The sequence below is a fragment of the Molothrus aeneus genome, chromosome 13 (assembly GCF_037042795.1).
Source record: "Molothrus aeneus isolate 106 chromosome 13, BPBGC_Maene_1.0, whole genome shotgun sequence".
NCBI classification, from domain to species: Eukaryota; Metazoa; Chordata; class Aves; order Passeriformes; family Icteridae; genus Molothrus; species Molothrus aeneus.
In genome coordinates, this window is record NC_089658.1 from 3,602,133 (window position 1) to 3,616,409 (window position 14,277).

At 47.6% G+C, this 14,277-nt stretch overlaps 1 protein-coding gene across 2 annotated transcripts in view; it reads right to left on the reverse strand.

Annotated features, from left to right (window-relative positions):
• Positions 1-877: 877 nt before the first annotated feature.
• The window catches only part of SIN3A (SIN3 transcription regulator family member A), a 31,131-nt gene continuing 17,731 nt past the window's right edge, over positions 878-14,277 (reverse strand). For both annotated transcript variants that reach the window (XM_066558762.1, XM_066558763.1), the window contains 12 exons: positions 13,261-13,379; positions 11,580-11,790; positions 9,951-10,067; positions 9,025-9,263; positions 7,632-7,815; positions 6,889-7,462; positions 6,247-6,416; positions 5,059-5,232; positions 4,280-4,372; positions 3,846-3,940; positions 3,477-3,684; positions 878-2,153 (listed from right to left, as the gene is read on the reverse strand). In XM_066558762.1, the coding sequence (XP_066414859.1) occupies positions 1,923-2,153; positions 3,477-3,684; positions 3,846-3,940; positions 4,280-4,372; positions 5,059-5,232; positions 6,247-6,416; positions 6,889-7,462; positions 7,632-7,815; positions 9,025-9,263; positions 9,951-10,067; positions 11,580-11,790; positions 13,261-13,379 (2,415 nt within the window). In that variant the 3' untranslated portion in view covers positions 878-1,922. The remainder of the gene's footprint in view (positions 2,154-3,476; positions 3,685-3,845; positions 3,941-4,279; positions 4,373-5,058; positions 5,233-6,246; positions 6,417-6,888; positions 7,463-7,631; positions 7,816-9,024; positions 9,264-9,950; positions 10,068-11,579; positions 11,791-13,260; positions 13,380-14,277) is intronic.

The following is a 14,277-nucleotide window of genomic DNA, read 5'->3' on the forward strand; positions in this document are numbered from 1 at the left end:
GCTGTGACTCCCACCCCGGCTCCAGGTCCCCCTCAGCCTCGCTGTGGTGGCAGGGGGGGAGAACCTGGACCTAGATGATATTTAAGGTTCCCTTCCAATACAGACCCTTCTGTGATTCTGTGAACCTGCTGTCTCAAAACACAGTGAGTCCAGGGACGATGGAAGCCACTCCAGGTGTGCAGCACTGGCAGCATGGATTTTTGCTCAGAAAGCCACCTCCTTTTGAGGAGACACGGTGCAGTGGTGGCTGTCGTGGCTTACAAAGTCTGTGCTGACTTCTTTATTTTTAAATAAAGAAGTGAGAATCTTCAGAATCTTCCCCCGCATTTTAAATATCTGCCAGCGTTAAATTTCTCTGCTTAAAAAAATATATATTCCATATGTGGATTTCTGGAGTGAAATGCACCAAGCCCCCCCCCAAGTCCCTCCTCCTTCTCTTGCCCACACACACACACAGAGCAGCTCTGTCGAATACTGGCTTGGTAGTTCCCATGATGTTTTCTCCAAGACAGAAAGGGAAAAATACATCAGCACAATCAGCCCCAGCTGAGTTGCTCAGCAACACTTCCCAAAAGCGAAGATCCTTGGAGCTGGAAGACAAGGTGGATAAAAATTACCCACCAGGAAAAAAGCCAAACATTAAAAAAAATTAAAATTATATACTCTATATTTATATTTCTTTCAGACTGCTTATACCTCAGTTGTTTAACCCCCAAATGCACATGCTGCCTCTGCTGTTTCCTCTTGCCAGCCTTAGAAAAGGGGTTGGATTACACCTCCCTCTTCCTCCCTCCCCTCTCCCACCCCAAAACCTGCATGCTGCAACAGTGCCTCAGACCAGGAACACGGCTGTGGGTGAGCGAGTGTCTTCCTCCAGTTAAGAACAAAGACATTATTTTTTTTATTTACAAAAAAAGGAGAAAAAAGTTTCCACACAAAAGCACTACAATGATAACTCCCTTTGGTAAAAAGTGTAATAAATGTCTCCATCGGTCTGTCTGTCGGTACTAATTCTCAAGCCACCTGGTACTATGGTACACAAGAAGCTAGTACAGTTATGCTAGCACATCAAGCATAATTCCTTTAATTAAAAAAGAAAAAAAAAACAAAAAGAAAAAAAACCAAAAAATTGACAATTTGTACATTTATTTACAAAAAAGGAGGGGAACATGTTAAAATCGTGTTGTTCTCTGCTGTGTGTGTGTGTACGTACATGTGTGTGAAAAGCTGGTGCATGGCACTAGGAGAGACTAGTAAACAAGCAGGTACAAAAAAAAAAACAAACAAAAAAAACAAAACCAAAAACCCAAAATAAAAATAAAACAGTTCCACTGGCACTAGAAAGGACAGACCGATCTGCACAGGGTGAGTCCAGCCTGGGAGGGAGGGGAGGGAGCGACAGGAACCTGGGCTGCGCTGCCCCGGCCCCACGCTGGAGCCCGCTGGGAGAGGGGAATCCGGTGGTGACAGGCACCTGGGGACTTCGGGGACACATCCCAGCAGTCCAGGCACCTGGGGACCTCGGGGACACATCCCAGCGGTCCAGGCACCTGGGGATTTTGGGGACACATCCCAGCGGGCCGGTGGTGGAGAGCATCCTGCTCCCCCTCCCTTGCCGCTCGGGGCCTCCGGGGAGTCAAAGCCTCAACGCTGCTGGTGTGTACGAGCTCGTGGTGTTTTCTCTGGGATGGCTCAGTTCAGAGAAGGGTCCTTCCTGCCCAGAAAGGGCCGGCAGCCCACGGCCCTGGGCAGAGATCCACGTCCCCACGGGGAATCCCGCCGGGACAGGCTGCACCAGCCACGCACTAGTCAAGTGGCCATGTGACGGAGATACACAGTGAGGGGAGAAAGGCATCTCCCTCCTTCCCTGGCTGCGTGCACACACACACATCTCCCGGGCTCTTCCTCGCCCCGGGGCACTCCTAGGGTGTCTTGAATATCGTGCCGTATTTGACGCGGTACTTGTTGATGCTGACAAAGTGCAGGGTCTCTGTGTCACAGGTGGTGGTGCAGGGCACCAAGCCCTCCAAGCCTTCACCCATGAGCCACTTGTTTGTTTCGGCTGCCATTTCACGGGGCACGTGCTCCTTGGTCCATTTGTCCACCCAGGCCTGGAATCGCTGGTGCAGCCGCTTGCTCACCCTTTCGTGGGACTGCAGAAACAGGGAGAGGTGTTAGGAAAAGGCAGCTCTGGCCCCCAAACTGCAGATTACACCAAGCTTGGCTACTGGGTGACACAGGCAAGGAGATCAAACACACAGGGAATTTGTAATGCAGGCACTGAACTAACAACAGAGGGAAAGCTCTGATGAAGACTACCCCAGTCTCCTCTCCAAGCAAATATGTGGCAAAATGAGCTCAGAAATATAAAAAAGTTTATGCTCTTTGTTTAATACAGTTCATGGGCTGAGCCTGAAAACTGAATGCCCAGCTCAGATTGAGTCCCTTCTGCATTACCCTCCTCTGCTAGCACCCAGGACCAGGCAAGTCCTGTTCTTCCCAGCCCTCAGAGTCTGTCCCCAGCCCTCTGAGAAGATCACAGTCCCAGGAAAGAGTAAGTTCAACATGCGTTACACCTACTGGGGACACGATTGCTACAGAAAATTAAGACCCAGGCCAGGTCTAACAGGCTCAAGAAGCTCTGACTTAACAGAAACATCAGGAGAGGAAGAGCTGTGCACTTTTTTGGGTAAGAGCAATGTAAAATGCAGGACAGATGTTATAAAGCCATGGCTACAGTCATAATTGAAAACAGCCAATATAATTAAACCTCCAGATTAAAACTTACAGATTTTATTATTTGTTTGTTCTTCTCTAAGAGACTGAACTGCTTTGGGGTGTTAACTGCTAAATCCAATAGATTTGTTTCCAAAATCCAATGTAGCTTCTACAGCTCCCTCAGTGCATTCCAGTAACCAAGGGCTAAGCTGCATGCTACATATTTAACACTTCAAGCTCAGATTCTCTGTGAAGAGCACTGGCACACAGTATCCTGCTTATAAGCTTACATTTCCTTGAGGTTCGTGCCAGTTGAATAAAATAGATGGAATTCAATCAAAATCCTCAGTATCAGCGTTTCAAAGAGTCACTATGCTGCAATAAAATGCTCTCATCTGATGTGGATGCAAAGTTTAGGAGAATTATTTTACAACTAATGAACTAAAGCCACTATCTGTATCTCATCAGCAAGAAACATGGTAAGTAGTTGTTTTATAAACCTAAATACATGATAGAAGTGGATGGAAATATTCCCATAAGATGAGAAAAGGAGAGTGTCAAAGCATCGAGATGACTAGATGTGTTTCCTCCAGTGCAATCCTCCTAAATTTCACCCATCTGGAGTCACAAGCTGTTTTCATCTTGGATAAACCCAAACCTTTACAGCTTCCCAAACAGCTGGAAAGGCAATGCCTCCTTCCTTCCCCTGGGTCCCAGGAAACACCAGCAGCCCACCCCGTTCTCTGGCTGACTCCTACCTGCTGAGCTCGCAGCAGCGCGGTCCTCCTGTACATGTAATCCTCTGATTTGATCACGTACACCATCTTATAGGAGTTCAGCTTGAATTTACACTCCACCTTGTCCAGGCTCTCCATGGTCTCCATGGACTTCTTACTGTTTCCCTCCTTCCCTTCCTTCTCCTGCTGCTCCCGACCACGCTGACACTTGCGGATCCGCCTCAGATTCCTGCAAACCAGAGAACCCCTCTTGGGATTAGCACACACCCCTGGGTGTAATCTCAGTTTAGGCCAGGCTGGACAGGGCCTATGGGAGGTGTCTCTGCCCATGGCAGGGGGTGGAATGAGATGAGCTCCAAGGGCCTTTCCCAGCACAGCCTGGCCTCTCACCTGGGCAGGAAGACGGGTTTCTGGGCCAGGTGCTCGCGGAGCTCGGGGGAGGTAGAGTCAGAGTTGACGTACCGCTCCACGTAGTCAGACCAGCGCTGGAAGCAAGCACAGAGCACACATCAGCCACTGCCCTCCCACCAAACAACTGCAGGGCTTGAGGAGGCTAAGCTGGAAGTCATGCAGAAGAACACAACATGCCTCCTGAAGGTTCTGTGCATCTTGTGCCCAAAAAGGCAGGTACAATGGTTCTTTATGTGGTTTTGAGTATTTTCTAATATGAGATAAACCAAGAAGGATTTGCCTGCTCACATCAATGGAAGTTTTATGGCACGTCCTTGATGTTTCTTTGTCTTGTGCTAATGGACCACGCCACCACTCAGCTGGACACTCAACCTTGACCGTCACAGTCAGCTCTCTGGACAAGCTGCCCTTACCTCTGCTTCCACAGGGTCATCTGAGTTTTCCTCTTCTGTGTCCAGCAGCTCAATGGTTAACTGAACTTGACCTCTGCTCTGAATGAACATCAGCTACAAAGAAAAAGCAGAAAGAACTTCAGCAAGAGGAGGTATGAAATAGAAACAGACACCTTCACTTCTCACTAGGGCAAAGGGAAAATGAAGCAAGTTGGCAGTTTTGGGGGCTTCTTGGGCCCTCAAAGTAAGTTTGTGGGCATGGGAAGAGATATTATACACTCAGGCTTTTATCCAAAGTACTTCTCTGGCTCAGAAAGGGCCTGACCACTTCCTGCCTCTTCAGCAAAGGAAGTATGGATTTGATTAGCACAGGTTTATTAGCAATGTATGCAGGCAGCAGTGATTTAATGCCCAGTGAGTAGTGGCAGATCTCCCAACAGTCGACAAAACTGAGGCACCAGAGAAACAGGAGAGTTTGAGCTAACAAATCAAAGCAGTGGCAGCCAAGCAGTCAGTATGATACAGCCCAAAGCTGCTGTAAAGCACAGGGGATATTCATTGCTGTTCCAGGAAATATATTCCTCCTTGAAACTTACTTTCTGAGGGGCCCTTACAGAAGCATTAACCTGTTCTAAAAGCTGGCAGCACGCACACTGGTTTCAGCTGGGACGGAGTTAATTTTCTTCATTTTTGGGTGCCTAAACAAGGCTCTTTTTCAAAAGACCAGTGCCTCTCCCTTCTTCCAAGGCACCCCCTCAGCTCCTGCTGGTTTTCCACTGCAGTTCAGAGCCTGGCTTTACCTTGAAGCAGTTCTCCTCGGACATGAGCTGCTCGGCTTTGCGCTGGTAGGCGGCCTCCAGGAGCGTGCGGGAGGACTGGGACGCCAGGAGGCCTCCGGTGGCCCCGTTGCTGTTCTCTGACAGGTACAGGTCTGTCACCTGCACACAGATCTCATCGCTCACGATGTGCTGCAGCTGCAAACAGGAGCAACAGAGACAAGGGGTTTGTCAGGGAGGCTGCTACACCCCCATCAGAATAGAATAAAGGTGTGACAATGGGATTGAGCTCAAGCAAAAAAAAAAAAAATCCCTTAGCTTCTTCCACTTGCAGATGATCTCTGCTGCTATGTGAAAAGCCTACAAGATCTTTAGAAAAATTAGCAGGTGACAAAGCACAACAAGTCAGAGAAAAACTACACACAGAGAACATTCTGATCAGCAGCAGGGGAGGAAGGGCCAGAGCTCTGTGACACAGTGTGTCCTCTCCTCACCACCAAGAGGCTGCTGCTGCGTCTGAGGAGAGGGGTGGGAGGTTTAAGATCAAATCCATATTTTGTGTAAGTTTAAAAATCAAAAGTCTCCCAACTGTCTTCTGAATTCAGTTAATCTCTGGACTGAAGGGCTTCTGAAGAGCAGCTCTACCCTTCTGAAAGAGGAAAGCCCTTTCAAGCTATTCCACTTCCAGCCCCTTGTGTCTGTTTTTGTTCTTTATGCTACAAAAAGGCACAAGAATTTTTCCTTTGCTCACGCATTCTTCCTACCAACCTAATAAAAGGACTGGAGTTTAACAGCCAAAATGAGCTACTCCAGCAGCCAGATAAAAGAGACAAAAGGTTTTTAGAAAAAGCATGCACTCCTACAGCACTGAAGGAAAGGAAAGGAACTATTTAGATGTAATTTCTTTGGGTTTTTTTTCAAAGCTAAAGCAAGATTAGCTCTGGACAGGCTTTGAATACTTACATCCTAAAACATACGGAAAACTTTGTAGAAAATGTTCTCAATAATTCAAACAGATCAAAAATCACTCTCTATCATTTCTTTACTATGAGGGTTAAAGAGCTGGGTGAAGAAACACCCTGAATTTACCTTTTTACCCCTGAAATTCCCCATGTGGGCATACAACACTGCCTCCAATGCGAGCCTGGAGCAAACAACCTGCCTGCTGTCCCTGTCCCACCCCACCCAGCCCCCAGGCCATGCTGCAGGCACCTGTCTGACGATGCTCTGGATCAGCTTGTCCATGGTGAAGGCGATGTAGGCGTGGATGGTGAACATCTCGCGCAGCGAGTCCTCGTACTGCGACGAGTCCATGTTCCCGTCCAGCAGGTTGCGCACCATGTCCAGGAAGGCCGGGTAATAATCCTCAACATCGATGTCCACTGCAGCAGGAGAGAAGGGGACACATGGGCACACCACCCCCAGGAAGGGCTGCTGGGAATTTTGGTCCTCAGGTGACCCACGTAAGCTGAAGAGTTACTTAAACTTGTCCTTTATGGACATAAATCTTTGTACATAAAATCATACCTTTTAAGGCCAGAGGTATTTTCATCATCTTTTGCTTTCTAGCTCTAGCTTCCTCCATGAGCAATTTATTTCTGAAAGCTTTTAGTTAGGGAATCAAGTTCCCTACTTAGGGATATGCAAGTGTACAATGAAATAACTGCTGCGTATTATCCTTCTGCTAGTCCAAGTCCTATGTTCTCCACATCTTCCCATCTCCCCAGGGATAATAAAAAAGAGCCCATCTTAAAGGCTCACTGCTGTCACATGCCTGAAGACACCAAACACCCTGTCAGCACGCTACAAACAGAAACACCATTTTCCCCCAGCCTCCCACCAGAAGTCACTCACTGGGCTCCTTCAGTCGCAGTTGGATGGCAGGACTGTCACTCTTGTCTCGCTTTATGCCCAGCACTTCCCTCTCCCACTCCCGTTCCCGCGTCTCCTCCTCGATCTGCCGCTCGGCCTGGGTGCAGATCCGCAGCAGCCGCAAGCACAGGATCTGGTGCAGCCTCATGAAGATGTACCAGTTGCTGTTCACGTAGAAGAGGTTGTAGACCTCATCCATGCCCCGCAGCTTCTGGGCTGTCGTGTTGTTGAACATCAGCTTGGTTTTGGGAGGACTGCCCCCAACACCGTTGTGCTTTTTTGCAGCCCCGGTGGCTTCGTCCACATCCATTTCCTCCTCTTCTTCCTCCTCCACATCTGAGAGTTCGCCTCGCTGAGCAAACAGCAGGTCTGGAATGAAGTGATACATGATCTGCTTGATTTTGTACTTGTCCTCTTTCTGGATTCCCGTCTGCCGCTTCACGTGGTGGATGATGAGAGAGGCAGCATCTTCCAGGATCTGCTTGTCTTCATAGGCTAGTGAGAGGTGTGGGCCTGTGGGGACTCCAGCATTGTCTTCTGAAGCCTGTTCTTGCCTCTACAAAGGAGAAACAGCATAAAAATCAGCCTAAACAATCCCTCTCCACCACCCAAGAGCCTGCTAGAAACAGATTTCCTCCCTCATCAAGCTGTGAGGAAGAGAAACCGAAACTGCACTAGCAAAGTGCATAAGGTCAAGGGAAGGAAACTACTGGTGATCATCTCACCTCATCATAGATGCTTTCAATCTCATTGAGGAGACTCTTTGACCTTAGGACCTTGGTATCATTCTGCTTGAAGTTGATGCCCTGGTGGTCCAAGGATTTCAGGTAATACTTCTCATTCTGCTCTCGCCAGACTTTATTAAATCCTCTCTGGGCTTCTCGCCACTCTTCCTCTTTCATCTTTAACCTTGGATCAAGAAAACAAAGGTGAGCTAAGAGGTGAGCATATAAGAAAAACCTCAGCCTGTGGTTCTTAGTGACTGTTGACCAGAGCTGAACTCCCAATGAAATGGGCATGGATTAAAGATCCCCCAGAAAGGAACTTTCCAGGAGGTGCCCCCTGGACACACCCTTCTGGAGAAACCACTCTGGGTTTCTTTCACATTTAGGTAAAACCACGCAGGAACAAAGCAGCCCTAGGAGAGGGAATAAAGGGACAGGGAAGGCAAAAAAGCTGGCCCTGGTCTCTTAGAAATCCCCAGAAAGCTCCACCTGTGGAACAGGGGCAGGTTAGTTTGGACAACTGAACAAAGCATGGACACCTGAGTATCCTGGGAATGCACTCCTGAACCTTGACTCAGCATCCCAAGCAAAGCACCCCCGATTCAGCTGAAGAAGGGTAAGGAAACTGGGACCTTGCAGGTATCCTGGGAAGGCTGCTCTGCCCAGCTCCACAACCCCAAAACACAGGACCAAGAGCCCCACAGAGATAAACCAGTATGTGCTGCTTACACATCCCCTCGACCTTCCCCAAGGAGGTGCAGCATCCACTCCCTTTTAACTGAGGAAAGGGAGGCTGACAACAGAAACAGGACTGGGAATCTGAGGCTAGCAGAGACACCATGATCTGGGCACACAGATCCATAGGATTTGGAAAGGGATCACAGTTAGCCCTGGGACAACAGTTCCCTTATCTTACACACAGTGCTGACACCAGGGAAGAAAAAAGTTTAAGAGGAGACAACAGAAGCTCTATATCCTTCCAGCTGAGCTATAAGGATTTTGCTTCAGGAGGGCAATTCCCTCTAGGTGATTATTATGGAGTATACCAACTGTCCAGAATATAAATGAATTTTTTAGTTTCACACAATAATAGAATCATGGAATGGCTTGGTTCAGAAGGGACCTTGCAGATCATCCTGTCATAGATCAGAAGGGACCTTGCAGATCATCCTGTTCCACCCCCTGCCATAGACAGGGACACTTCCCACTGGACTATGTTGCTCCAAGCCCTGCCTGGCCTTGAACACTTCCAGGGCTTGGGCAGCCACAACCTTGTGGGGTAAATTCAGCCTTGTGGAGGGCACACTCAGCCACGTTTCCATAAATTTGGAGGGCATGGGGTGCATCACCCTTGGGAAGGGACCCTGGGGCAGGGTGCTGGGGCAGTCAGCACCTTTTCAGCACGATGGGCACAGCCACAGAGGGGTTCTTGCGCAGCCCATCGATGATGTCAGCTGCTTTGTCAGCGTATATCCTCTGGAGAGCCTTGCGGTGGATCACCTCCGAGGTGCCCCCCAGGGTGTTGTCCAGCCGGAATTTGGCCTGCTCCTCCGCAGACAAGCGTGACAGCTTCTTCTGGATTGCCTCGAGAACGCGGATGGTTGCTAGGTTGGTCTCCAAGACAACATCCAGCTGGAGAGAACAGTGCATTAGCCGTAGCATTTGAATAGACAAAACATGATACTTCACGGAGGCAAACATTCAAGTGACATGAAACAAGAAGCTGCGCCTGTTTAACAAGGTGTACTCGAGCACTTTGGTGTTCAGCTGCTCTAAAATAATCCAATTACATTTCATCTGCTACCTAAATAATACTGTGGAAGAATTTAAAGGCTACCAGAATGATACAATTTGGAAATTACATCTTCCAACTGGGAGTAGAACACAATTGACAGTTACTCTACAAAAGGACGTGCCAAATCTGTGCAGATTCAGGTAATTGCCCAGCTAACTTCCATTTCCAGTCAAAATGTCAGTCATTTAAAATCCTGAACATATTGCTTTGCAGATGATTACAGGGGAATGCATGTTCTCATGCACTATGTGGGCAGGAAGAACAGAAAAGATGCAGCAATTCCATGCTCGGCCATTCAACAATTTCATGTGGAGTGGGGTGAACGAAGAGCTCCACACAAAAGGTGAGGGGCGGGGGTGGCAGCTTACACTGCTTCAGGCATGAAGAGAAAACAAGCTTTTATGCCAAAATCCAGGTGGCAGACACAATAAAAGATGCAGAATTAAAGGTATCATTACATCAAACTCATTAACTGTTCACAGAACAGAACTTTCTGAGACATGAACCAAGAAAAAGCAATTTACCTCAAAACGCTCATCCTCACACCTGTAGATGTGCTCTTCATATTGGGTCTTCTTGGAGCTCACAAATGTGGAATCTTCAGACCAGGATGGGAAGGAGACCCACGTGTCATTCAAAACCTTTGAGGGAGAACAAGAGTCATGGTCAGTGTTCAAGGGGATCACACCTGGCCAGCTTCAAGAGCAGTCTTCTGATGGGGCAATCTAATTCCCAGCTGAAAAAGTGTGTGTGCCTTCCAAAGCCCAGCATTCACAGGGCAACCCCAAACAGTCAGAACCCAAACAGCCAGGGCAGCCTGAAAAATTCATAGGCTGGAGCTCTGAGGAAAACCTTGTGGGAGAAGAGGAAAATAAAGGTGAAAGGAGCTTTTTCTGCTACTTTGGATTAGTCAGCTGCAACCAGCTGGTTCCCATGTGTGATTCACCATCAACACTGTATGGTCACCACAGCAGACCTGACTGTTAGACGGGACACAGTTGCCGCCTCCAAATAAGGCTAATTGGAAGTACAAAACCATACCCCAGCAGCACCTTTCCTGACAAAACAGCTCAGCACCTGCAGCTTTCAATATAGGAGCAGAACATTAAAAAGCAAACAAACAAACAAACAACCCAACAACCACCTCAAAGAGGCCAAAGGCAAAGAAACAATGATTTTGGCAGGCAGTCTTGAAAACCAGGTCCAGTTTCCATAAACTCAAAGCCTGAACAACTGAGTCATTAGATTCTCACAGGAGAAAAGTTTGTAACTGCATCACACAAGAAGCTTTTGAGAGACGTGTCAAGACATGGATTAAAAATTCAGCATTTCAGGGAGAACGAAAGGTGCATCTGAGGGAATACGTGGGAGAATCTGTCTACAGAAAACATGATTTTCTTTTAAAGTTGGCCTAGAGACAACTCTGAAAGCAGACTAAGTGAGAATTTAGGTAAAAAGGTAGCAATAATCCTGAATTACATACTACCTTGTAAAGGACCTCTGAGATCACATTAAGAACACACAGAAAACCAGTTCTTCATCTCCTACTTAAGTTTGCAATCTTAATGTTCCTTTCACAGGTCATACACATAACACATCATAAATAAGATGTAGGAGCATTGGGTATGTCAGTAATTAACCATCATAACTATTCAGTAGGTTTTTCTCCAGCTGCCTCCCAACACTCTATGCAAACCTTTCACAAACTTCTGGAGAAGAGCTGATGCCAACCATCAAAGCCACGTGGGTACCACATCTCCCAGCCAGCTCTCAGCATAACCCAGTTCCTAGACTGACACCTCACCCTGTGCAATAACTTCTGGCTATGATCCAGATGTTTATGGGAGTGCCACCAGGAATTCCTGAGCTGTGCTCCCCTGGGGCTGCCACACACGCAGCACCATCCCGAGCCAGGATGGTGTGCCCACACACGCCTGGCTGCAGGAGCAGCATGGAGCAGTGTGGAGCAGTGCTGGGCAGGGAGCTGCCTGGCCCCAGCCCCATGCCCACCACCACCAGCCATGCCCTGACACCCCCAGGAACCTTTCCAACACGGGGATACAAACAAAATCCCCCTTCCTGCTCTGATTTGCTCGCTTTTGCTTTAAAAAGGCTGGGAAGAGCCTTGCCCTGTGGCACAGCTCCTGCCTTACCTCTTTACACAGTGGAGTCCTCCCCGTGCACTTGGGCTGCTGGTAGCTCTTGGGCAAGGCTCTGTAGCTGGAGCCCAGCCTCTTGCAGGAGGCATAGTCAATCTCCATGGCAATCCCCTCAGTAGCCCGTTCCTTGGGATACGTCTCCATGTGAACAGACTCCTTATATCCCAGAAAGTTTTTAAACCAAGTGAACAGTTCTGGGAATTTCCTAAAATAAAAGGAACAAAGTGAAAAATGAGCTAAACAAAATGCAAACAGCCCAAGCTGTGATGCTGAGGCTACAACTGATTACTACAGAGAACCCTCTAAATTATCAATCTGGTGAGAAGACCCTCTCTGCTCAACCCCATTCCCACAGAGCCTGACCAAATGGGAAGCAAGCACCTGCTGTTGATCAGGTGGGGATTGCTCTCCTGGTGCAACTAAGGTGCTTTAGGATTAGTGACCAGCAAGGAGCAGCTGTCAAAGCTTTTGCTACAGGGACAGCACTCGTGGCACAGTCACATCTGGGTCTCCCCAAACTACCCTGGTACTGAACTCAGGCCAGGTTCCTCATTGTTTGCCAATAGTATGAACCTTAAACCAGACCTTTCCTTTCCAGAGGCAGCAAGAAGAAACCAAAAGGCAATTCTGTAACTACACAAAAGGTTTCAACCAGATTGCTTCAACCAGACTTCACAGAGCAGCATGAATCACAGAGAAACCTTTGCCTGCAAGGCCCAAGTTTGCCTGTTTGCAGAATTTAATGAAAAATTTATTTGTCTAAAATACAGCATTTGTTCACATCCTCTTATTTCATGCAAAGCTCCAGCAACAGGATGAACTGAACCTGTTACTAATTGAATCACTAGTTATTAACTGCTTTTTTGTTATATGGCAAAAGACGATGTCCAACTCCAGAATAAAAACACCCCTGTATTTTATCTTTCCCTATAGTTAGGAGCACAGGCAGTAGATGGGAAAAGTACAGAATTTTCTTGTCAAATATTGCCCCTTTTTTACCTAAAGTCAGGCATCCTGCTGATGCCTGTCTAATTCCAGTGGACCTACAGAGTGAATGGAAGCTCCTTAGGGCAGTTTCTCTGAACAGTAGCTACTGTAATGGGGTCCTGAACCCAATTTATGTTGCTACTGCCTTCTCCCTTGGAACCAGTAATTCATGCCCAGGCAAAAGAAACACTTATCCTGCTGCCCAAAGTTGATGAGAGGATATCTGTTGGTTTTAATAAATTAATAGAGTGGTTCTGTACATTGCTGACAATCATGGAAGTTGTAAATTCTTATTTAAAGTACAGAGTTCTTTAACATTTTTAGTTGTGTGACAGAATTCAGCTGCTTTTTGGAAACTTTAGTGAGCTTATATCAGCACTCTGCTTTTTTGGGGGGACATTTCCCTGTGTAATTAGACAGTGGATCTTTTCTCAAATGACATAATTTGAGAATGATTCCAGAGCAAGAAACTGCAATAACCGGCTGCTAATCATTTTGTTTGCCCTGCTGGAAAGGGAAGACACACAGCAAGCAACACCTGTACTGCTCCTGCACGCTGCCTCTCAGGACACAGCCGGGAATCTCTCTGGGATAAGGAATAGGAAAGGGCAGTGCACAAGACCACGAAGGTGAGTGTTTCTTTCCTGGTTCCACAAGAGAAACAGACCAGGAAAGGGGCTGTACTTACCCCAGGAATGGGGAGACCAGCTGCACGAGCTCAGCCCTGGAGATCACCTCCTGGTTGAAGATCACCAGGCAGCGCAGAAAGTTCTCGTAGGCCTCGGTGCTGCGCAGAGCTTTGCGGACCTGAGCCAGAGCAGACAAGAGAAGAGGAGCTGTCAGGGTGACACTCAGCAGGGGGTGGTCCAGGAGACCTGGGTTTGACACTGTGTTTCCCACTGAGGCACATAAATCTTTGAGTTGAACAGAGAGAACTCGCCCTGTACACAGGGCCAGACAAACTGGTACTGCTGGGAGCCACCCTCATGCTGGGATCCCCTGCAATGTCAGCACTGAGGCATTACTCTAAGAAAGGAGCTGCAAGTGAAGAACTAAATCCTTCAGAGAACCCTGTAACAGCTGGATTACAAAGCACTGGAATCATGGACAACATCAGTTACAACTGCAGCACCACAAACCCACCTAGGCTGCTCTTAAACTTCAGAGAGTATTTCAGGTAGGGAGTGGGGGGGTATGAGACCCATGCCCTGGGTAACACCTCTCCAGCCTCTGCCTGCTTCCAGCTTGGATTGTCACAGACAATCCTCCTCCTGTGACCTCTGTAATCCTCCTTCTGTAACCCTGATCTTCACAAAATGAGAAAGCCAAACTATTCATCCCAACACCAGTACCTTTCCCACAACAACAGCAGGATCTACACATTAGACTGAGATCTATCACTGTTAAGTTATTCATCATTATGGTTATAATTCCACGGCAGGGATTTCTAGGTTTACTCATGTTAACACCTACACATCCTCCAAGCAATAAATTGGTTCCCAGTTACCATTAGCTGGTTCCCATCAAGCTGCAGAATTCACCAGATCAGCAGGGAGCAACCAAGACTGTCATCAGTGCGTGAATATTGCTTAAAAGATGGTTTTAACTTTGTCCCATACTCCCCTCTGAGCTATAAGGCACTGTATGGACATCTCAGAGAAGACACCAAGGTACCACTTGGAAACATCCCATATCTCCTTTCACT